This window comes from Lipotes vexillifer, unplaced genomic scaffold (assembly GCF_000442215.2).
Source record: "Lipotes vexillifer unplaced genomic scaffold, Lipotes_vexillifer_v1.1 scaffold967, whole genome shotgun sequence".
NCBI lineage: Eukaryota > Metazoa > Chordata > Mammalia > Artiodactyla > Lipotidae > Lipotes > Lipotes vexillifer.
Window position 1 is genome coordinate 185,664 of NW_006791018.1, and position 23,440 is coordinate 209,103.

The 23,440-nt window shown below is 40.4% G+C and overlaps 1 protein-coding gene across 4 annotated transcripts in view; it reads right to left on the bottom strand.

Annotated features, from left to right (window-relative positions):
• The window catches only part of CACNB4 (calcium voltage-gated channel auxiliary subunit beta 4), a 279,529-nt gene that overhangs the window by 24,252 nt on the left and 231,837 nt on the right, over nucleotides 1-23,440 (bottom strand). For all 4 annotated transcript variants that reach the window (XM_007464157.1, XM_007464158.1, XM_007464156.1 and 1 more), the window contains 6 exons: nucleotides 20,165-20,295; nucleotides 11,852-11,928; nucleotides 10,321-10,340; nucleotides 10,017-10,097; nucleotides 8,613-8,671; nucleotides 151-260 (listed from right to left, as the gene is read on the bottom strand). In XM_007464157.1, coding sequence (XP_007464219.1) covers nucleotides 151-260; nucleotides 8,613-8,671; nucleotides 10,017-10,097; nucleotides 10,321-10,340; nucleotides 11,852-11,928; nucleotides 20,165-20,295 — 478 coding nt within the window. The remainder of the gene's footprint in view (nucleotides 1-150; nucleotides 261-8,612; nucleotides 8,672-10,016; nucleotides 10,098-10,320; nucleotides 10,341-11,851; nucleotides 11,929-20,164; nucleotides 20,296-23,440) is intronic.

The window sequence follows — 23,440 nt, forward strand, 5'->3', positions numbered from 1 at the left end:
GCTCCCTGCTTTTCCACGGCTAGCCTTCTTGTCAGTTAATCAGCGCTTCCCCCTTCAGAATGGGGAAAATGGGCAAATTGGAAAGACATTCACAAATGCAACATGTGTCACCCCGGTCTGAGAGCGCAGTACCACATTTGAACATCTTACCTAAGCTGGACCGAGTGTTTGAGCGTTCAATTATTGCTCTCTTGCTGGGATTATTTAGGACAGACCTCTTAGCAAGAGAAATGTCAGCTGTCACTCTTGTTATTGATATCCTATGAATAGGAACACAGAACAGAACAAGCCAGTAAAAATGTCATGGGGCTCTCCAAGAGATTTATAACCACAGTACTTAATAACCGCCTCACATACTATACTGCAACCACAGTACAATAAACATTGGCCACAAGTGTTTTTAAATAGGATTTGGCTAGCATTAAAATACAGGCAGAGCAGAATGGAGGAAGGTTTTGGCTATTTAACAAAAAAAGACTCCAGGAAAAATGCAGCTCTTCCTCCACTATTGTCTGCCTTGCCGAATTCTCCTTATAATACACACCATACCAGGAGGGAATCAAAACATATGAATAAACCATGCTCTTTCTAGGAAGCAGCAATACAATTTCCCCACAATTCACAGTTGATTTGCTCTTGAACAAGACTTTCAGGAACTGCGAATGCTCTGCCCAGGTGCATCAATGCTGCTGGTCAAAGGGGGAAATCCTCTTCATTCCAATCATCAAAGACAATCAGCTGTGTTGCATTCCTGATGCTCAACAGTTAACTCATGGTACATGAAGCATTTCGCCACAGGCCCAAAGGAATGTTTCATTTCTAAGAATATGAAAAATATGATTTCTTTTCTGCAGGCACAAGGATTCTTCAGCATATTTGCATATTGCTTTGAATGCATATTGTGGGCAGTAATAAGACACTATTGCTGAAGGCAATATAAGGATTGTTCCAGGATTTCCATAAGTTAGAAAGTATCCTGCAGTCATGCAAGACAAGAATAAAACAGAGACACTGCAAATGAATGGAGACAGGGGTCTATCTGTATATGATGAGAATCTCTGGAATTTATAATTTTAAAATTCTTTATTTTAAGCTGGGATTTCACAACTTCAGATTATGATCTACCTGCAGAATGCAAAGAATGCCTCTCTAAGCCAGCTACTGCCATCATGGGCCCTTCTTCATTCTTATCTCCAAAACTTGGCAGAGTTCCAGGACGGAGCCAGAAGAGTCCTGCCCCTTCCCTTTTATACTCACTGCACGCATTCTCCCCCACTTTCAAACATCTCTAGCTGGTGGAGCAGGGAAGAGGGTAGAGTTATCAACAATTATTGAGCCATATGTCATCTCACACCTATGTGGGGACAACACAGCACTCTCAGGAGACTCTTCACCTGACTTCAGGGACCTGAATCCTTGGGGAGAGTTTAAAATAGTCCTTTTCATAAATGGTTGGAAATGATTTCTTTAAAGCAACAGGCTGTGCAAAAGTTCTGGTGCTCTTTTAAAGCAAAGTACTCCTTGTTTGCATTGTTGTATATATAAGCTATAGATGGTCAGGAAGTTTAAAAATTTTTAACTTCTTAGAATTTTTTAGGCTCTAATAAATTATTCGAGGCATCTTCAAATTGTCTTCTGCAGAAATCAAGAATTTTGTGAAATACATCTCAGGCCACTGAGAATGTGAAATGGGGGCTGAGTAGGCCAGGAGGGCCCCAGCTTTCTGACCCTCAATGCCAGGCAAACACCCCTGCATTTATGTTTTCTACACAGAGGGCTTATCTATGATTTCATTGTAAGAACTTGTTCAACTGCTAAAAGATACTGTAAAACACTGGTCTGTACAACTTCTTCATTTTTAAAAATTAATTAATTTATGTTTGGCTGCATTGGGTCTTTGTTGCTGCACGTGGGCTTTCTCTAGTTGTGGCGAGCAGGGGCTACTCTTTGTTGTGGTGTGCAGGCTTCTCATTGCGGTGGCTTCTCTCCTTGTGGAGCACGGGCTCTAGATGTGTGGGCTTCGGTAGCTGTGTCTCGTAGGCTCTAAAGCACAGGCTCAGTAGTTGTGGCGCACAGGCTTAGCTGCTCCACGACATGTGGGATCTTCCTGGACCAGGGTTCGAACCCGTGTCCCCTGAATTGGCAGGCGGATTCTTGGTATCTTCTTTTTTTTTTTTTTTTTTTGCGGTACACGGGCCTCTCACTGTTGCGGCCTCTCCCATTGCGGAGCACAGGCTCTGGACACGCAGGCTCAGTGGCCATGGCTCACGGGCCTAGCCGCTCCACAGCATGTGGGATCTTCCCGGACCGGGGCACGAACCTGCGTCCCCTGCATCGACAGGCAGACTCTCAATCACTGCGCCACCAGGGAAGCCCTGGCAGGCGGATTCTTAACCACTGCACCAGCAGGGAAGTCCCACTTCTTCATTTTATCAAGAAGAAAAGTGAGACACAGAGAGGAAGTTACACATGGTTATTTAGAGTCTAAGAAGGTCTAAAGCACAGGCCCCTAAGCACCAGGCCGTACTTAGTCACCTGACTCATAATTCTCTTACAGTTTCAGTTTTCTTCTCCAGCAACGCTGAATCTCCTGATACCAGCCACATCATCAAGTGCAGATCTTGGCCACACGCTGAGAGATGGTCAAGATCTAAATCAGGTTGAAGTCAGTGAAGCCCACATCTGAGTCTCCATTACTCAGTTGGCTGCTGCCCTTGAGGCATGAAATCTCATAGGTGGTCTTTGCGGTCATAGCTCCTTTTACCTACAGAAGAGGATTTGCTTATTTTTGAGTGTCTGGTTTTTTTGTTTGTAGTTTTAAGAATGGAGTTGCTGGTTAGAAACATACAGTTCATTTCCAGAGCAATTCAAATATATGACTGGAGACAAGTGGGTTGGTTTAGGGACAGAATTCAACCTTCTAGAATAATGATTTTTAGAGGGCCCAAAGAGTCTACTCTGCTTCGGTGAAAATCCAATTTGCTAGCTCTGTACTAGCCAAATAGTGACCCATCGTTCTTAAAACTTGAAAGGATTATCAACAGATGTGCACTCTTATTTCTTCTGGGTTTTAACACACTTTTACCAAGCCATTTTCAGACACATCCAAAGTTTTACCAAAAAAACAAAACAATAACACACATACACAAAAACAGAAAAAAAAAACCTGCTTCATGTATTCCCAAACCAGGAAAAGGCGTGGACAATAAAAGGTTCTTTTTCTTCTTTTATTGGTCAATAAAATAGCAGCTAATTTGTTAATATAGGTTATTTCTTAATAAAAATACACATTATGAAACAGCTCAGGAGAAGACAGACACAGCTCCAGAAACACTCTAATAAGACAAAGCAGGAGTTTTTATTTTCCATGCAAAGATGCTTACTATTATCAGACTCAGACACCAAATCCAAACTTTTTTGTTGTTTTAAGGCTCCCCAGCAATGTAATTACGTTCATCATTAAATGCTAGTCTATTTACTTTTTTGTTTTTTTACTTAAAGTTATACCCTTTCTATTTCTTTTTTTGCTGTACTCATATCCGCTAGTGTCTTTCAGCACTTCTATGTATCTTATTTGATATACATCTCTAAAAAGTTCCCTTGGAAACTTTTTTGTGATGTAGTGTCAGTAATTACTAGCCTGGAGATAAAAGACTAACAGAAGTGCAGTTCCCCAGCAGACTAGGTATATATCTCTAAATCTAGTAAATCTGAACCCTAATTATTGCTTATTTCTGGTTTGGAATTCATTATTTCTGCAGTCCATTATGTGCTATGAGTATTAGTTGTCTGTGATTTTTCTATGGAAAGATATTACTCTTAGGTGAGACACACTCATTCAACAATAATTAGTATTTCCATGTTGATAATGGAACAGCTAAAGATCCTTCTATACTCTATCCTTGCCACATCTAATATGCAACCCTGTTAGTATATTAGTTTTTATTAAAACTCTTAGACTTCCTTCACAAAGGAAAAACATTCCAAAGATCAGACAGCACACTGTCAGAAGAACAGGAATGGAAGGCATATGTAGACCTCGGTACTCTTCCTGGGTCTTCCTCTTGGCTGGTTGTGTGACCATGGTCAAGTCATGCCATCTTTTGAGCATCAATATCATAATCAATAAAGTGGTGATAGTGGCTTTGTTGAATTATCTCACAGGATTGTCATTAGGAGCAAACCAGGTAATATATAAAAGTGCTTTCTTAAATAATTATTCATAGTGTCCTATGTTGATAGGCACATATATAATGTATACAAGGTAGCTGTTGGAGATTTGAGACTTGAAGGAGACAGTTTCTTTATATTCTATCCTCAAAAGTTAGCAGTCTATGGGCTTCCCTGGTGATGCAGTGGTTGAGAGTCTGCCTGCCGATGCAGGGGACATGGGTTCGTGCCCTGGTCCGGGAAGATCCCACATGCCGTGGAGCGGCTGGGCCCGTGAGCCATGGCCGCTGAGCCTGAGTGTCTGGAGCCTGTGCTCCGCAACGGGAGAGGCCACAACAGTGAGAGGCCCGCGTACCGCAAAAAAAAAAAAAGTTAGCAGTCTACCATGAACTCTCCCATTCTTGGAGTCTGTGAAATTTATATATACTTTGAGGATGGGAGAATAAGGTCAGACATGTTTGCAATCAAAATCTGCTAATTTAAAAACTCATATTTGGCATTAAAGTGTTCAATTAGTTATCTCTAGTGCTTGAGTGTCCACTGATGAGTCTGCATTTGAATACAGAGTAGTAGGAGGAGATAATAAGAGGATGATATTGGTTATGAAACAGAAGGCACTGTATTATTCTTTTCCATTTGTTGACTGCAAATCTGCCATGTCTTGGCTGCTTTGTGATAGCATCAGCTGTTGCCGTGTCCTTTTATAAATAAATACTACTTCTTTGAGTCTCCCTAAATTATATTCTTAGCCTCCTTTCCTCAAATTATTTCTCAAACCTTTTTTTTTTTTTTTTTCTTTTAAGCATTCCTTGGCTAATAGCTTCAGATCCTATTTGTATGTTCATTTATGATTTGGGGCCATAATCAGGTCAGTTACAAAGTGTCCTATAACTGCCATAGAGCTGAGCTGATCCAGTTGTCAAAAAGCCTAAAGTTACAACTTTGTTGGATTTGAAATGATTAGCATAGGTCAACAAATTGCAATTGGTTTGACTGCTTGCTGTTCAGCCTATGAATGGTGGATTCAACAAGCTGAACAAACCTCATCTGAAAGGATGATCCCCCGTTGAATGTTGGTGGTGTTAAATGAAGAGAGAAGAGCTCCATGCCATTGTGCATCCACTGTGTCCCTGCCAGGCTGGTGCCACTGTACCAGCTCGTTAGGCTCACTTAGTTTATGATCTGTGCATAGGAATTGTCACTATGTGTGGAGATCCACATGTACAGGGGTTCCCTCAGGAAGTATTTAGTATTGTGCTTTCCATTTTTCTTACATAGATTCTAGTTAGGCCCCACAATAGCAATAAAATTGCAAAATAAGTAAGTAGATTTAAACTGATTCAAATAATTTCTAAGGTATAATAAAAAAATAAGCATATGATTCTGTAATAGTCAATGTTGGATTTTAATCCAATTTGTTGAATTATTTTTTAGCCAAGATCTGAAAAACGGTATTGAAGAAGCAAGCCTTTTAGCCGTGTTTTTTTTTTTTTTTTTTTTGGCTCTTTCTGAAAAAGAAAAGATTTTATCCTATTTTGTCTAACCTACTGCATTCATAGCCAACGAAACACTGTGTAGGTTTCCATTAGAACATATTGTTTATGTTGTATTGCTGTGCAAAAGCCCACTGTGTAATTGTTCTCTTGCCTGGTTTCAATTAAAGACTATTTGTTGTTTTCTCTCCTTTTATTAATTGGTAAAACATAACACAGCAGATTGCCGTGGCTCAGAATGTAAGGATATTCCCCACACGGCAGACATGTCAGAGTCACTGTGTATCCACATTGCACATACCTTCTTCCTTACCAAAGTCTCTCTATATATACTCAACCAATGAATTCATTATCGTTTTTCTGCTGCACTGGCCTCTTCTAATTTGAAAGCAAATCCACTCTCCTACTCCCACTTTTAATACCTAGCTTTCTCCAACTCTGCCATACATCAGATCTCTCTAGGGCTGAGTCTCTTTCTCCAGCTATTACTTTTGCTGCTGCTGTATTCTTCCTCATATCTCCAGACCCTCTGCTGTGCCGTCAGACCCCATGGAACACTTGGCATTGAAATTTTAATTCTATTTCTACCAAAACCAACTTCAATAGTGTGTACAAGTGCTTGGTGAATCAGGTAACTCTAGCTGGTAAATCTCTGCTCTTACAGTTAAATGTATTTCCTCTTTCTGGGTCTGAAGATTGAGGAAGAACCTCAGATTCTTCATTCTTGAAGGCAGTAATTAAGTCACTCACTTTCTCTTTGCTAAATTATAATAATTCCTTTCTTCTTTTCCATAGGTCCTACCTTTCAAACCTTTAATTACACTGCTGCTTACAAGGATGTTAAGTGGGGACCAAAACAATCTAACAGAAGCTTAGATTGCGTATAGGATGGCATTTGTTCAGCTCAAGGGCTATTACGGGGCCACAGGATGAGGCACTTCTCAGAACTTCCTTAACTAAAGGCACTGCAGGTTAGAACCATGTGACTCTAAGCACAGCTGAAGGAAGTGTGATTGACTGAGCCAGGCATATCAGCTGCGGCCAACCCAGGGAGAGCTGCATGAGGATAAGGGTGATGGCATCTGTCATCAGAGGCAAGGACCGACACCAATATTATTAACTTAAGGAGTCAGAGTTCAGCTGTTTCTTTGTAATGCTTTTTTAAGAAGTAATTTCCCAGTAGTCAAAAGTTTTCCAACAGAAGAAGGTTATCCATCTACCTATGGTTTGGGGACATAAGAGATTAGCCTAAAAGGACTTTTACATTTCCTTCCAACTCCAAGAGTCTAGTACTCAGTGCTTTTCACTTGTTTTCTCTGAAATTACTTCATTCTCTGCCTATTTGTTAAAAAAAAAAAAAAACAGAAACAAAAACAATAAAACAGAGAATAGGATACATCCATGACTTTCTTATTAAGCCCTTTGTGTCCACTAGATAAGTGTGGCAGACTATTATTTGTTCAGCAAAATCCATTTACTCTTCCTCTTGGGCACACAGCTAGACTGTAATTCCCAGCCTCCTTTGCAATTAGGTGTGGCCACATGACTAAGTTCTAGCCAATGAAATGTGAGAATGATGTGAGTCACTTCCAGGCCAGCTTGCTCCTCTCTCTACAGCTAATTGGAGAGACCAACCCCAGGTCAAGGGTCCCAAATGACAGGCAGGACATTTTTCCCAGTCCTTCCCTCCTCCACACTACCCACCTTCCCAGCTGAGGAACACCTGCCTCAGACTATTAAATGAGCAGCACTAAGCTTCCACTGTGTTTGATTCATTGCACATTTTGGGCTCTACTTATTAAGGCAGGCTGGCCTGTACTAAGACACTTAGCAATTCATATAATGGCACTGAAGCATTCTCCTTTCTTGAACTAAAATCTCAATTATTGGAACTAAAATCTCCGTTTATTTTCTTTGTATATAGTCCCAGAAACTAACAAATATTTCAAACACAATTATCCAGAAGGTTTTTCTTTTGACAAAAACATACCATTTGTACTTAAAGCATTATCATGTTTGCTTGTTTTCTTAAAATACCATATTTTAAAAAATCTATTTGTGGATATTTTAAAAATGTCTTCAAATACTTAAATATTTGATAAGCTGGATGCATTTAACCATACTTAGCACACACTAAGTTTTCTTCATTTCTAATAAGTCGTCAGGTTTTTGCACATGGTTATTTTTACATGGAGTGCATTCTGAATTGTGAAAGAGCTTGGTACTTAGTATTGAGTCAGTATGGACTTTTTACCATTTCTCTGCAAAATACAGAAACTCTTTCCAGATATTTTTCACAAAACTTAAATGATAAAATTTTCTGATGGTTAAAGACTGAGCCCTGTTGATAATGGGTCATAGTGGGATAGGATACATACAAAAGAAACCCATAAAAGAGCAACGAAATTTCTAGTAAAACAAACCCAGAACTGAACATCCAAAGCACTATTCCCTACAAAATAGTCATTTTTGGAAGCTTATGATGAAAACATTTCTTGCACTCTTCTTTTAAAGAAATTCAGTATTTTATACCTTCATATGATACACACGCATACATGCATGCACACGCACAATTCCCAAATGACACTACCCATCTTGACCAGTGAGGCACCATATTTGTCAGAAATATTCTATATTTTCATTATTTTTTATAAACATAAGTTTGGTATGAGTTCACTAACAAGTGAAAAAATAAAGACTGACACATACATATAAATAAAACAAATGGATAATTTTCCTTCTGAAGGTCCTTTTTCTTTAAGGGATTCAATGCTATACGTCATAACTTCGTATTTTCAGAGCACTTTCATTGTATTCTCCCCTGAACACTGAGTTAACTTTTAATTAGAGAACATCTGCAATCACCAGAAACATAGATCCACAAATCAATTTATCATTCATGTTTGGTTAAAGGAAAATAAAGAATACAAAAGCATCTGTGTGCCTCACCTCCCATCAAACCTGTGCTTCAGGAAATCAAAGAGGGCTTTCTGCATCATGTCTGTGACCTTTGCAGAGGTGAAAAAAAAAAAGAATGAGGCAAACACACGCAGAGAGAGAAAGAAGTCAAAAGTGAGAGAGCTGAAAGGGAAGGCATTCTGACGGAGCCAAGATCTGATCACAGCCACTCGTCTGGTGGAGGCGGGACAGGGCAGGTGACCGTGGACAGAGTCTGTCATACTTAACCGGTTGCACTTACTCAGCTTCCCCGCTTGGTTCTCCTCTGGGGGGTTGAGGCACGAACCAGCAGTGTTCACTAGATCCAAGGCAAACCCTCTTCTCCCTTCAGGGGGTGGAACTGCCACCGACAGTCCACGATAGGCTATAGCTCTGTGCGCAGGTGCGGCCTATCCTTGGCGTACCTGAGTGGTGCCTGCCTTCAGTGAGGGGCAGCTAGAGCTCCTCAGGCCCGCCTGGGGCTCTGCCTCCTGCTAGTCTGTGCAAGTCGGTGGAAATCCTCCACGCCTAGGGCTGGATTTCTGTACCCGGCTCTCCTGCTCTTTCTCTGATGCTCCCCACTGAGAAGGGGAGAGGAGACGAAGGGGAAGGGGAAAAGGGAGGGTGGGGGACAAGGAGATGGGATTCTTAAATCTGCCTCAAAGAGACTCATTAATTCACCCAACAAATGGGTACTGAATGTCTACTATGTGCCAGCCACTAAGCTAACTCAGTGGTGGGAAGGGTGCCTTGGAGGTTGCCCACCTTCAGATTTTACCCACTTATTCTTATCCATGCTGGCATAAAGCCAAAATGGCAACATCTGAAATGCAGTGATCGAAGTCTTTACTCTTTTCCTTTTTGCATGGTTTTGTTTAATTAATCTCTGAAGGAGTTCACTAATACTTTTAGTGGAGTGTTTTTTTTTTTTTCTTTAATATGGTCTTTAAAGTAAAGAAGCAGAGTAATGTTTCGTGGAATATGTCATTGTCTTGAGCACGCAGCAAGGTGAGATCTGTTGGTGCTTTGAGGTGAGGTTTGCTGGCATATTGCCTATATGTTCCCTTGTGCTGTTCATACTCTATTATTTCTAATAGCAACGGGAACAGCTGAGACAGAAAAAATCCTTTTCTTTGAATTGAATGCAGAGCAAATTTTTGACCAGAACTTCCCATTATAAATATTTTGAGGGAGCTATTTCGGAACACTGTAATATGTGAAAGGCAAGAAGTGGGCCAGGGAGGGAAGAAAGAGTGAAGAGCCACGTAAGCCCCGCGCTGCACTTCCTGCCTTCACGAGCTGAGGGCTGGCTTCTGTTAGGACCCATGTGAAAGCAGACCCTGAGAAGCAAGCTCCAAATGGCTGTCACCTAGGTTCTTGATCAAGAACTGAAGCGTAACAGACTGGTATTTGTACCTCATAACCCTTCAGTGACGGCCCCACTAACACCACCGGACGCATGGATGGCACAACATCGTAGGGAGGGATGTGCTCCGTCTGAAAAAGATGATTGGACACGCGTGACAAGGGGAGGGTCAGCACACCTCCTCCACAGCCACAACATTCACAATCCTCAGGTCAAATGAGAAATGATGACCACAGGTCCCACCAAGGAGACTCCTCCCTTATTTTATAGCCATTTGGGTCACTGAAATGGAGCATTGCAGGCATGTATGGATAGAAACCTTCACAGCAGATTTAAAAAGGAAACACAACTTACCACTTTTTGCTTCTGTTTTGCTAAAAGACAACAATGAGAGCCATATCAAAATATGTAATCTCTTGTCATTGTTAGCACATGCTTTTAAAAGATGGAAGAATGTACCAATTTGTTGCTGTCATTTTCGTCATTTTCCAATTCACCCACCCTGCAGAGCACCACTCTACTGTTTCATACTGGTCGGGCCAATTTTGAAGACAGATGCAAAAACAGACAACTTCCTCTCCGTTAGAATGGCCTTATATCCTGATTTCATGCGGGGTGGGGAGGGTGGATTTCATAATAACATTGGCTGGGCCACTCACAGGCCATGGGTTGTTCCTGTGCTGGACACACCATGTTGTGTGGCTGACAGCAACTTGGACAAACCAAATTTGATAAAAAGAAACTTAGAATAACAATTTGGATAATAATGATCATTACCTCACTCACCAGTTATTTTTGGATTTGTAATTTTGGTGAACTATCAAAAAATTTTGCAGTTCTTTTTGTGTTCTTAAGTCTTTCTGCTCACTTTCCAGAATACTGACACATTTTTCCTACTATGTTGCTCTTAATTTCAAGTAAGTTTATAATCAGTTATTCCTGTTCTTTCTTGTTTGTAATAGTGAAAAGCTGCAATGACCTAAGTGTCCAACAAATGGGGATGAGGCAAAATATACTCAATATCTGATTAAAGTGGCTTTGTGGCCACCCAATCAGGTCCAGTCCATTTGCAGACAACCCAGAGACCCAGAGTTTGGTTCAGAGCCATGGAAATCAAGATTCACATGAACACGGACCCAGACACTCAGATCTCTTCCAGAATCAATCCAGTTTCCTGCAGTTATGATAGACCAGGATAGACCTTGGATCTGTCATTCTGAATTGGTAATCCTGGATGACTTAATGCAGCATCAATTCTGGGCAGAATGAAATGAACCTATAGGAGTCAGGGAATGTGGTGGAAGAAAAATTCCTGCTTGAATACCTCTACAGTTTCTAAATACACAACTCCTGACTGGGCCACCACTGTCTCTTCATTACCATTAATTCCAGGGCTCAGTTATCTGCTGTCCAAACAGAAGTGAGGTCATCTGGGCCCAACCTCATTCTCTGCTTCAACCCTCTCCGCCTCCACAGCCCAGGCTGTACCAACACACCCTAAAGTTTTACATGGAGACTTAAACAGAGCATTTTCTTCAGACTTTACAACTTTGGAAAAGCTTTTTAATTGGTTGGCCCTCACCATCTTAAAGTCTGCTGGGTTTCTGGGTGGAATAATGAACTTGCTTCTGAATGATTTATAAAATAGAGGGCAAATAAGATTTTACGATATTATATTACAATGATCTGAATTTCTAGTACCACAAGTATGCTTTAAATCAAATCAAATGACCATAGAAAGCAAATGAGCAATGAAAAGTTAAGTAGAAAAATCTTTAAGTCAAGTCTTTAAACTGCTTCCAAATTAGTAAAAATATTGCATGTATTTTCAAATATTAAGAAAGGAATACATTCCATTAAAAAAAGGTCTAACTGAAACCGTCACCTGTTGATGTGGGGGTTGCTCGAAATGTCCCTGATACCATTTCTCCAAGACTTGAAGAAGAATTTCCACTGGATTTCCTAAGATACAGAAAAGGAACTTAAGACTCATTCCCCAAAGATGGCGGAGTAGAAGGACGTGCGCTCACTCCCTCTTGCAAGAGCGCTGGAATCACAACTAACTGCTGAACAATCATCAACAGGGAGACACTGGAACTCACCAAAAAAAGATACCCCACATCCAAAGACAAAGGAGAAGCCACAATGAGATGGTAGGAGGGGCGCAATCACAATAAAATCAAATCCTATAACTGCTGGGTGGGTGACTCACAAACTGGAGAACACTTATACCACAGAAGTCCACCCACTGGAGTGAAGGTTCTGAGCCCCACGTCAGGCTTCCCAACCTGGGGGTCCGGCAACAGGAGGAGGAATTCCTAGAGAATCAGACTTTGAAGGTTAGCAGGATTTGATTGCAGGACTTCAACAGGACTGGGGGAAACAGAGACTCCACTCTTGGAGGACACACACAAAGTAGTGTGCACATTGGGACCCAGGGGAAAGAGCAGTGACCCCATAGGAGACTGAACCAGACCTACCTGCTAGTGCTGGAGGGTCTCCTGCAGAGGGGGTGGCTGTGGCTCACTGCGGGGACAAGCACACTGGCAGCAGAAGTTCTGGGAAGTATTCCTTGGTGTGAGCCCTCCCAGAGTCTGCCATTAGCCCCACCAAAGAGCCAAGTAGGCTCCAGTGCTGGGTCACCTCAGGCCAAACAACCAGCAGGGAGGGAACCCAGCCCCACCCATCAGCAGACAAGTGGATCAAAGTTTTACTGAGCTCTGCCCACCAGAGCAACACCCAGCTCTAACCACCACCAGTCCCTCCCATCTGGAAGCTTGCACAAGCCTCTTAGATAGCCTCATCCACCAGAGGGCACACAGCAGAAGCAAGAAAAACAATTCTGCAGCCTGTGGAACGAAAAGCACATTCACGGAAAGATAGACAAAATGAAAGGGCAGAGGACTATGTACCAGATGAAGGAACAAGATAAAATCCCAGAAAAACTAAATGGAATGGAGATAGGCAACCTTCCAGAAAAGGAATTCAGAATAATGATAGTGAAGATGATACAGGACCTTGGAAAAAGAATGGAGGCAAAGATTGAGAAGCTGCAAGAAATGTTTAACAAAGACCTAGAAGAATTAAAGAACAGCCACCTAGAAGAATTAAAGAACAAACAAACAGAGATGAACAATACAATAACAGAACTGAAAAATACACTAGAAGGAATCAACAGCAGAATAACTGAGGCAGAAGAACAGATAACTGACCTGGAAGACAGAATACTGGAATTCACTGCCGTGGAACAGAATAAAGAAAAAAGAATGAAAAGAAACGAAGACAGCCAAAGAGACCTCTGGGACAACATTAAACGCAACAAACTTTGCATCATAGGGGTCCCAGAAGCAGAAGAGAGAGAGAAAAGACCCAAGAAAATATTTGAAGAGATTATAGTAGAAAACTTCCCTAACATGGGAAAGGAAATAGCCACCCAAATCCAGGAAGCGCACAGTCCCAGGCAGGATAAACCCAAGCAGAAGCACGCCAAGACACATAGTAATCAAACTTACAAAAATTAAAGACAAAGAAAAATTATTGAAAGGAACAAGGGAAAAACGACAAATAACATACAAGGGAACTCCAACAAGGTTAACAAGCTGATTGCTCAGCAGAAACTCTACAAGCCAAAAGGGAGTGGCACGAAATATTTAAAGTTATGAAAGGGAAGAACCTACAACTAAGATTACTCTACCTGGCAAGGATCACATTCAGATTCGATGGAGAAATCAAAAACTTTATAGACAAGCAAAAGCTAAGAGAATTCAGCACCACCAAATCAGCTCTACAACAAATGCTGAAGGGACTTCTCTAAGTGGGAAACACAAGAGAAGAAAAGGACCAACAAAACCAAACCCATAACAATTAAGAAAATGGTAATAGCAACATACATATCAATAATTGCCTTAAACGTGAACGGATTAAATGCTCCAACCAAAAGACACAGGCTCGCTGAATGGATACAAAAACAAGACCCATATATATGCCGTCTACAAGAGACCCACTTCAGACCTAGGGACACGTACAGACTGAAAGTGAGGGGATGGTAAAAGATATTCCATGCAAATGGAAATCAAAAGAAAGCTGGAGTAGCAATACTCATATCAGATAAAATAGACTTTAAAATAAAGAATGTTACAAGAGACAAGGAAGGACACTACATAATGATCAAGGGATCAATCCAAGAAGATATAACAATTATAAATATATATGCACCCAACATAGGAGCACCTCAATACATAAGGCAACTGCTAACAGCTATAAAAGAGGAAATTGACAGTAACATAGTAATAGTGGGAGACTTTAACACCTCACTTACAACAATGGACAGATCATCCAAACAGATTATTACTAAGGAAACACAAGCTTTAAATGACACAATAGACCAGATAGGTTTACTTGATATTTATAGGACATTCCATCCAAAAACAGCAGATTACACTTTCTTCTCAAGTGCACACAGAACATTCTCCAGGATAGATCACCTCTTGGGTCACAAATCAAGCCTCGGTAAATTTAAGAAAATTGAAATCATATCAACCATCTTTTCCAACCACAACGCTATGAGATTAGAAATCAATTACAGGGAAAAAAACATAAAAAACACAAAACACATGGAGGCTAAACAAAATGTTACTAAATAACCAAGAGATCACTGAAGAAATCAAAGAGGAAATCAAAAAATATCTAGAGACAAATTACAACGAAAACATGATGATCCAAAACCTATCAGATGCAGCAAAAGCAGTTCTAAGAGAGAAGTTTATAGCAATACAGGCCTACCTCAAGAAACAAGAAAAATCTCAAAAAAAAACAATCTAACCTTACACCTAAAGGAACTGGAGAAAGAAGAACAAACAAAACCCAAAGTTAGGGCTTCCCTGGTGGCGCAGTGCTTGAGAGTCCGCCTGCCGATGCAGGAGACGTGGGTTCGTGCCCCGTTTCGGGAAGATCCCACATGCCGCGGAGCGGCTGGGCCCGTGAGCCATGGCCGCTGAGCCTGCGCGTCCGGAGCCTGTGCTCCGCAAATGGGAGAGGCCACGACAGTGAGAGGCCCGCATAACGCAAGAAAAAAAAAAAAAACAAAACCCAAAGTTAGTAGAAGGAAAGAAATCATAAAGATCACAGCAGAAATAAATGAAATAGAAACAAAGAAAACAATAGCAAAGATCAATAAAACTAAAAGCTGGTTCTTTGAGAAGATAAACAAAATTGATAACCCTTTAGCCTGAGTCATCAAGAAAAAGAGGGAGAGGACTCAAATCAATAAAATTAGAAATGAAAAAGGAGAAGTTACAATGGACACCACAGAAACACAAGGCACCCTAAGGGACTACTGCAAGCAACTCTATGCCAATAAAATGGACAACCTGGAAGAAATGGACAAATTCTTAGAAAGGTAGAACCTTCCAAGACTGAACCAGGAAGAAATAGAAAGTATGAACAGACCAATCACAAGTAATGAAATTGAAACTGTAATGAAAAATCTTCCAACAAATACAAGTCCAGGACCAGATGGCTTCACAGGTGAATTCTATCAAACATTTAGAGAAGAGCTAACACCCATCCTTCTCAAACTCTTTCAAAAAACTGCAGAGGAAGGAACACTCCCAAACTCATTCTATGAGGCCACCATCACCCTGATACCAAAACCAGACAAAGGTGTCTCAAAAAAAGTAAATTACAGACCAATATCACTGATGAACATAGATGCAAAAATCCTCAACAAAATACTAGCAAACAGAATCCAACAGCACATTAAAAGGATCATACACCATGATCAAGTGGGATTTATCCCAGGGATGCAAGGATTCTTCAATATATGCAAATCAATCAATGTGATACACCATATTAACAAACTGAAGAAGAAAAGCCATATGATCATCTCAATAGATGCAGAAAAAGCTTTTGACAAAATTCAACACCATTTATGATTAAAAACTCTCCAGAAAGTGGGCATAGAAGGAACCTACCTCAACATAATAAAGGCCATATATGACAAACCCACAGCAAACATCATTCTCAATGGTGAAAAACTGAAAGCATTTCCTCTAAGATCAGGAACAAGACAAGGATATCCACTCTCACCACTATTAATCAACATAGTTTTGGAAGTCCTAGCCACAGCAATCAGAGAAGAAAAAGAAATAAAAGGAATACACATTGGAAAAGAAGAAGTAAAGTTTCACTGTTTGCAGATGATATGATACTATACATAGAGAATCCTAAAGAGGCCAGCAGAAAACTACTAGAGCTAATCAATGAATTTGGTAAAGTTGCAGGATACAAAATCAATGCACAGAAATCTGTTGCATTCCTATACACTAACAACGAAAGATCAGAAAGAGAAATTAAGGAAACAATCCCATTCACCATTGCAGCAAAAAGAATAAAATACCTAGGAATAAACCTACCTAAGGAGGTAAAAGACCTGTACTCAGAAAACTGTAAGACACTGATGAAAGAAATCAAAGATGACACAAACAGAGAGATATACCATGCTCTTGGATTAGAAGAATCAATATTGTGAAAATGACTATACTACCCAAAGCAATCTATGGATTCAATGCAATCCCTATCAAATTACCAATGGCATTTTTTGCAGAACTAGAACAAAAAATCTTAAAATTTGTATGGAGACACAAAAGACCATGTATAGCCAAAGCAATCTTGAGGGGAAAAAACAGAGCTGGAGGAATCAGACTCCCTGACTTCAGACTATACCACAAAGCTACAGTAATCAAGACTGTATGGTACTGGTACAAAAACAGATCAATGGAACAGGATAGAAAGCCCAGAGATAAACCCATGCACCTATGGTCAACTAATCTATGACAAAGGAGGCAAGGATATACAATGGAGAAAAGACAGCCTCTTCAATAAGTGGTGCTGGGAAAACTGGACAGCTACATGTAAAAGAATGAAATTAGAACACTCCCTAACACCATACACAAAAATAAACTCAAAATGACCAGACACTATAAAACTCCTAGGGGAAAACATAGGAAGAACACTCTTTGACATAAATCACAGCAAGATCTTTTTTGACCCACCTCCTAGAGTAATGGAAATAAAAACAAAAATAAACAAATGGGACCTAATTAAACTTAAAAGCTTTTGCAAGGCAAAGGAAACTACAAACACGACGAAAAGACAACCCTCAGAATGGGAGAAAATATTTGCAAATGAATCACCGACAAAGGATTAATCTCCGAAATATATAAACAGATCATGCAGCTCAATATTAAAAATACAAACAACCCAATTCAAAAATGGGCAGAAGACCTAAATAGGCATTTCTCCAAAGAAGACATACAGATGGCTAAGAAGCACATGAAAAGCTGCTCAACATCACTAATTAGTAGAGAAATGCAAATCAAAACTACAATGAGGTATCACCCCACACCAGTGAGAATGGGCATCATCAGAAAATCTACAAACAACAAATGCTGGAGAAGGTGTGGAGAAAAGGGAACCCTCTTGCACTGCTGCTGGGAATGTAAATTGATACAGCCACTATGGAGAACAGTATGGAGGTTCCTTAAAAACTAAAAATAGAATTACCACATGACTCAGCAATCCCACTACTGGGCATATACCCAGAGAAAACCATAGTTCAAAAAGACCTATGTACCCCAATGTTCATTGCAGCACTATTTACAATAGCCAGGTCATGGAAGCAAATTAAATGCCTATTGACAGACAAATGGATATAGAAGATGTGGTATATATATACCATGGAATATTACTCAGCCATAAAAAGGAACGAAATTGGGTCATTTGTAGAGACGTGGATGGATCTAGAGACTGTCATACAGAGTGAAGTAAGTCAGAAAAAGAAAAACAAATATCGTATATTAAGGCATACATGTAGAACATAGAAAAATGGTACAGATGAACCGGTTTGCAGGGCAGAAATAGAGACACAGATGTAGAGAACAAATGCATGGACACCAAGGGGGGGGAAGTGGGTGGGGGGTGGTGGGATGAACTGGGAGATTGGGATTGACATATATACAGTAATATGTATAAAATAGATAACTAATAAGAACCTGCTGTATAAAAAAATAAATAAAATAAAATTCAAAGAAAAAAAAGACTCATTCCCCAGATTCCTTGGAAGTAGAACTTGGGAGTACAAAGCTTTCTTTGGCCTTAATCCACTAAGTAATTCAAAACACACCAAGTCCTGCTATAGAGTACTTCAAGGATCTGCCCAAATGTTTTCTTTGACCTCCTTTCTCAGAGAAAGTGGGAAACTATCTACGACCTGGAAATATTTTGCTAAAGTATGTCTCCTAATTATTCAATGCAGAAATGAGGCAAAAGAATCACTAATAGGAATGTTCTTGTGAACTGTCTTTTTAACCAACACTGGTCACCAGTACACTAGCTGGATGTCAAACACAGCTCAAAACAGGCAGTAAGACCTGGAAGAAGCACTTCTTATGTGGGGATCAGAATTAAGAACTGGCAGTAAGGATTTGGTCATGAATAATATTATGGAATGGAATGGAAGCTCATTGGTATTGGTTCATGCATGTGGCTTGGGAAGCTTCCCTGGAGCCCACCAGGGCCCTCAGGAGCCCACCTTCCCACTTCTCCAGTGTCCCTTCCTTCAGTGCTTAAGTATGGTCCCTAGAGTTAGGACAATCTGATTTCTCCTCCCGGCTTTGCCCATTACTAGTCGTGGGACCTTGGCACACCATATCATATCTTTGTGCCTGAGTTTCCCCATGTCTAGAAGGAGAAACTATACGTCACGGTTGGTATAAAGATAAAAGAAGATCATGTCTTTGAGCTCTTGGTTTTACTCTTGTGCCTGTGGGCAAAGTAAGCCTTTAGTTCAGAAGTGTAAAATAATTTTATGGAATAATAATAATAATAGTAGAATAACTTTGGAAATGGTGATAATAATTCATTTATTATTTCATTCAAATATCTATTGAGTATTCACTGTCCTAGAAACTAAGAATACAACAGTGGGGGGAAAAACAAAATTCCTTCCCTTATACAGACAAATTCTAACGGGAAATAACAGTATCAAACAGATGAATAGGTAAATATATAGTATTTCTGACAGTAATAAGTGCAACAGAGAAAACTCTGTCAGGAGAGAGATAGGAAGCAAGGGAAGAGAAGTGGATTCAACTTTAAATATGGTGGCAGGAAAGGGGTCATTGAAAAGGTCATATTTAACTAAGATCTGAAGCAGATGGAGTGATCCAGTGGAAAAGTGAAGAAAAGCGTCCAGTAAAAGGAAACAGCAACTGCAAAGGTCCTGAGACAGGAATAATGTGTTCCCACATGGAGCAGCATGAGACACAAAAAGTCTAGAGAAGAAGTAATAAGAGGGATTAATCATTAATAATATTATAGACATGTTATATACTAAAAAAGATTGATAATTAAAAGTGGGCTAACACTCTACTTTTGCGATCTCCTATCACTGTTTAAGAGGTTCCCATTATGACAAAGGCAAAAGGGCCCCTGAAGAACAGAGGAGTTTTTGAAACAGAAAAGGATCTAATAGAAAAAGGAGGTTGAGAGTTAAGAGAAAGAACTGATTCTATTTTAGGACTTTCAAAAAATGGTAACACATACCAAATCGGTGCTTCAAGGTAGGTTCACAATATATGCAGGCTCAGTATGATTCTGATTTCTCCTCTCAGGCTTTGCTTGTATCCCCGGGACCTTTAAATACCTGCACTCTGAGATCTTTGTGGCTACTTCATTAGTTCACCAGAGGTTAATTCATCTGAAGCTGGACAGAGCCTTACCCCAAGTACCAAGCGATGGCAGCGGCCACAGAAAACCCTGGAGAAAGTGCTACTAGTCCCGGGAGGGTACTGCATGTGCCATGGCATTCTGTGCCCACTTGAAAGAGAGTCTCTGAAAGTTAACCAAGAAGAGACATGATGCCAGGTCAGGCCAGGCCCCCACTTACTGTACGGAGAAAGGATGCCCTACACGACTCTCCCGGAATTCGTGTTGATTCCAGGGGTGTCTAGGCTTCAGCACACAATGGGGAGAGTGAACTATCTGAAACCCCTTTGTGTCAATTTCAGAAACACCTTGCACACAGAAAAGTAGCTTTTACTTTGAAAGCATATATGTTTAACCTAATAAGCAAACTTGAAAATATCACCTAATTTTCCTACTTCCTCCAAAAAAATTTAGAGAAAGGAAGGAGCCTTACCCTCCGTGAAAACGTCCTCTTTTTTGTTCTTGCTGAATCCGTATGTTCTCCAATCTAAGCGGACTTGGGATGAAGCCAATCTCACAGCCTTCTTTCACCAGCCTTCCTATCCACCAATCATTGTTATATTTCTGGAATGTGGGAATAAAACTGCTATCAACAGTAATTCACTGATCTTCACATTTATAAATCTCAGGGGACCAAAAGAATGAAACACTATATTATATAATATTATACTATACTATATTACATATACAAACACTAGTTATAGTATATTATACTATATTATATATATCTGGGGTGGAGGAGTCCATAGAAGAAAGCAAACTTTTAATCTAAAGGCCCAGATAGTAAACACTTTAGGGTTTGCAGGCCATATGGTCTCTGCTACAACTACTGTAATCTGCTATTATAGTGTGGAAGCCGCCACAGCCAATATGTAAACAAGTAAGCACGGCTGTGCTTCAACAAATTTTTTCTTTCCAAAAAAGGCAGCAGGCTGGTTTCAGCCTGTGAGCCACAGTTTGCCAATCCTTGGGCAAAAGTCAGGTCTTAACATTTGGATTCCTTTGGTCCTTGTCAAGAAGTTCTAGCCAATTCTTAAGGAATAGATTTTACATGGATAAATATGCACCAATGTAACTGGAACTCTGGAAGACAGGATAGACAAGTCTAAGACGAAATACACTGAATAGTCTGTTTTTTGTCAAAAGCTTTGAGGTAAAAATTCCACCATACTACGTGTATTCTACTCTCTCTGGGGAAAAATGATAATCTTCCAAATATAGATTTGCAAATCAAGGTCCATCTTACTACCTGAAGAAAAACAAGCCTACTCTTACAAAGGCTAAGCATATTATACATAAGCGGAATTTTTGAAATAATCTCCATATGGCCTGAAGCCCAACAGGAATGGAGGAATTTCCATTTAAATAAAGTTCCATGACACATAAACTTGGGAAACAAACCCACACAAAGGCTTCAGCCAATACGGGGTGAACATGGTCCTATGTGATGGGCCAGCAAAACTGCATTTGTAATGATAGATTTGCTGAATCCTAGGGCAGGAGGCATATTTAATCCAAGCTACCTGCCTCAAGGAAGGTTTCTGCTAGGTGATTTCTAGAAAGCAGATATTAGTCCTACTGTTTACATCCTCCAGAGATAATTCCAAAAACTTCCTTTTGTGTCTTCGACAGTGTTGGGCAAGGTAACTCTCTCTCTTTGATCCAGAAACCATTTAGTTTTTTCAAAATGTAACTCGCTATGGTATGTTTTGCTTAGCTCAGAGAACAGTAGAATTTATATGTATGTGACATTGACACGTTGTGAAGGAGGAATGGATGATTCTGTTGAATCATCGCAGCATGAAATTCCAGGTAACTGAGTAATTCTGAGTAACAGCTTCACACTCAAAAGCAAAAAGATATGATTTAGAGATTTGGCCTTTGTTATGCACACAGCTCCTACACAAGGCCCGCATGGCATGCAGTCTGAGCCTGCACTGAAGAAAAGAGTTGACCTAATATAAAATCTTGAACAATCTAGGTCTCAGTTTCTTCCATCTTTCCATCGTTTATTTCAGGATAACAGGCCTGAAATACCAGGCCCGTTTATTTTGGAATTAACAAAAGGCAACAGGGACCCTTTCAGAATGCTTGGTGCACAGACCTGGAATTTAAATTTTACTGTGGTAGGGAAAAAACACACAATGAGTCATAGTTTCCTAGGGCTTAAGTTACTTCCGGAAAAATCAAGTTAGCCCACAGGAACACTAACTTACTAAGTTGTATCCAAATAACCTTAAGGGGTTTCTGAAGTAGTTAACACAACTTCCCAAGATGTTTTACCTTAGTTCTAAGAAACAGTGAGAACCAGACTTAACGTTAATGAAAGTTCTTTGAGCCACTTTAGGGAAAGCTGCGTTGTACGTTCAAAAGCTCATTAAATCGCCAGTCCTTTGGTATATGTGATAAGGAGAGCTGTAGCTTTTCTCTGCATTGAAGCTTTTCGTTACTGAGGCAGTACTTATAACAGAGCATACCAAATGGCCTTCTAGGTGATGGATGAGAGGAAAGGCTACAACTCGATTATAGAAATATGTTCCTTTGTGTTGATATTCTGGGAGCACACGCCAGCTTTCTGGCAAGGTCACCTTAGTGTTCCAATCCTTCTCATTTCCCTAAAACGATGAGCACTTTCTCTTTCTAAGATGTTTCCTTATCTGCGATCTCAAGGTCTGAAAACAAGTGGCTCAAATCCACACAGGATTACCAACTCAATACCATACATCAAACTGCCAGACAAGAGAAAGTCACTGATCAAGGAGCACATACATCAAAAAAGCAACCCACTGGACAAATGGAGAAGATTGATGGAATGGAGGAAAGCAATCAAATATAGCAAGGTGGGGATAAGGGTGTGAGTAGTGTGCATGGAATATGTGAAAACTTCTCTTACCATTCAAAGTGCTGCTTCTCCTTGGAAACGATGGGTATGAGCAGCTAATGAATACGGTTTGGTCATTTTTGATGGGAATGGTGAGACAAAGTCAACGTAACCATTCAGATGCCAGGGTACATGTTTCAGGTAAAGAGTCCTCGTCTTCGAGGCAAATATGGATATCCCCACCACATACACGATTGAGAAAGCAGAAGCCATCAACTCAGTGCTTCCTCAGCTTCTTATAACCAAGGCTCTGAGCTGTGTGTGCCTGCACTCATCTTTTTCCTGCATGTTATAATGAATTAGTGTTCCCCTTCGTATCAGAGGTCAGTCTCTCCTCTCGGGATCTGGATCCCACGCTCCCTGACTACCAAAAACTTTACTCCTTTGCCTGTCTCTCCTTCCCCATCAATCTCTCCCTCTCTCTCTCTGGTGGTTAATAGCAGCATGTACTGGTGCTCTGATAGCTCCCATCTTGAAAGGAAACCTCTTTGGACTTCATATGCTCTTCAGTCTACTGCCCGGGCAGTGTCAACTCCCTTGAAAGCACCGTCTGTGCTTGCTAAATATACTTCCTAACTCCCCTTCTCTCCTCATCACACTCCATCCAGCTTCTGTCTCTCTGTCTCCACAACTCCAGACAATGGTCCCAGTGACTTCCTTGCTACTGACCACTTTGCCAACCCGACATCCACTCCTTTCTCCTTGTCTTAGGTGACATGTCGCAACACTGGCCGCAGCTGGTTGCTTTGCCTCCTTTTGGATACGCTCTTCTCTCTTGATGTCCATGCCTTACTCTGTCCTGATTTTCCTCCCAAATCTCATGTTTCT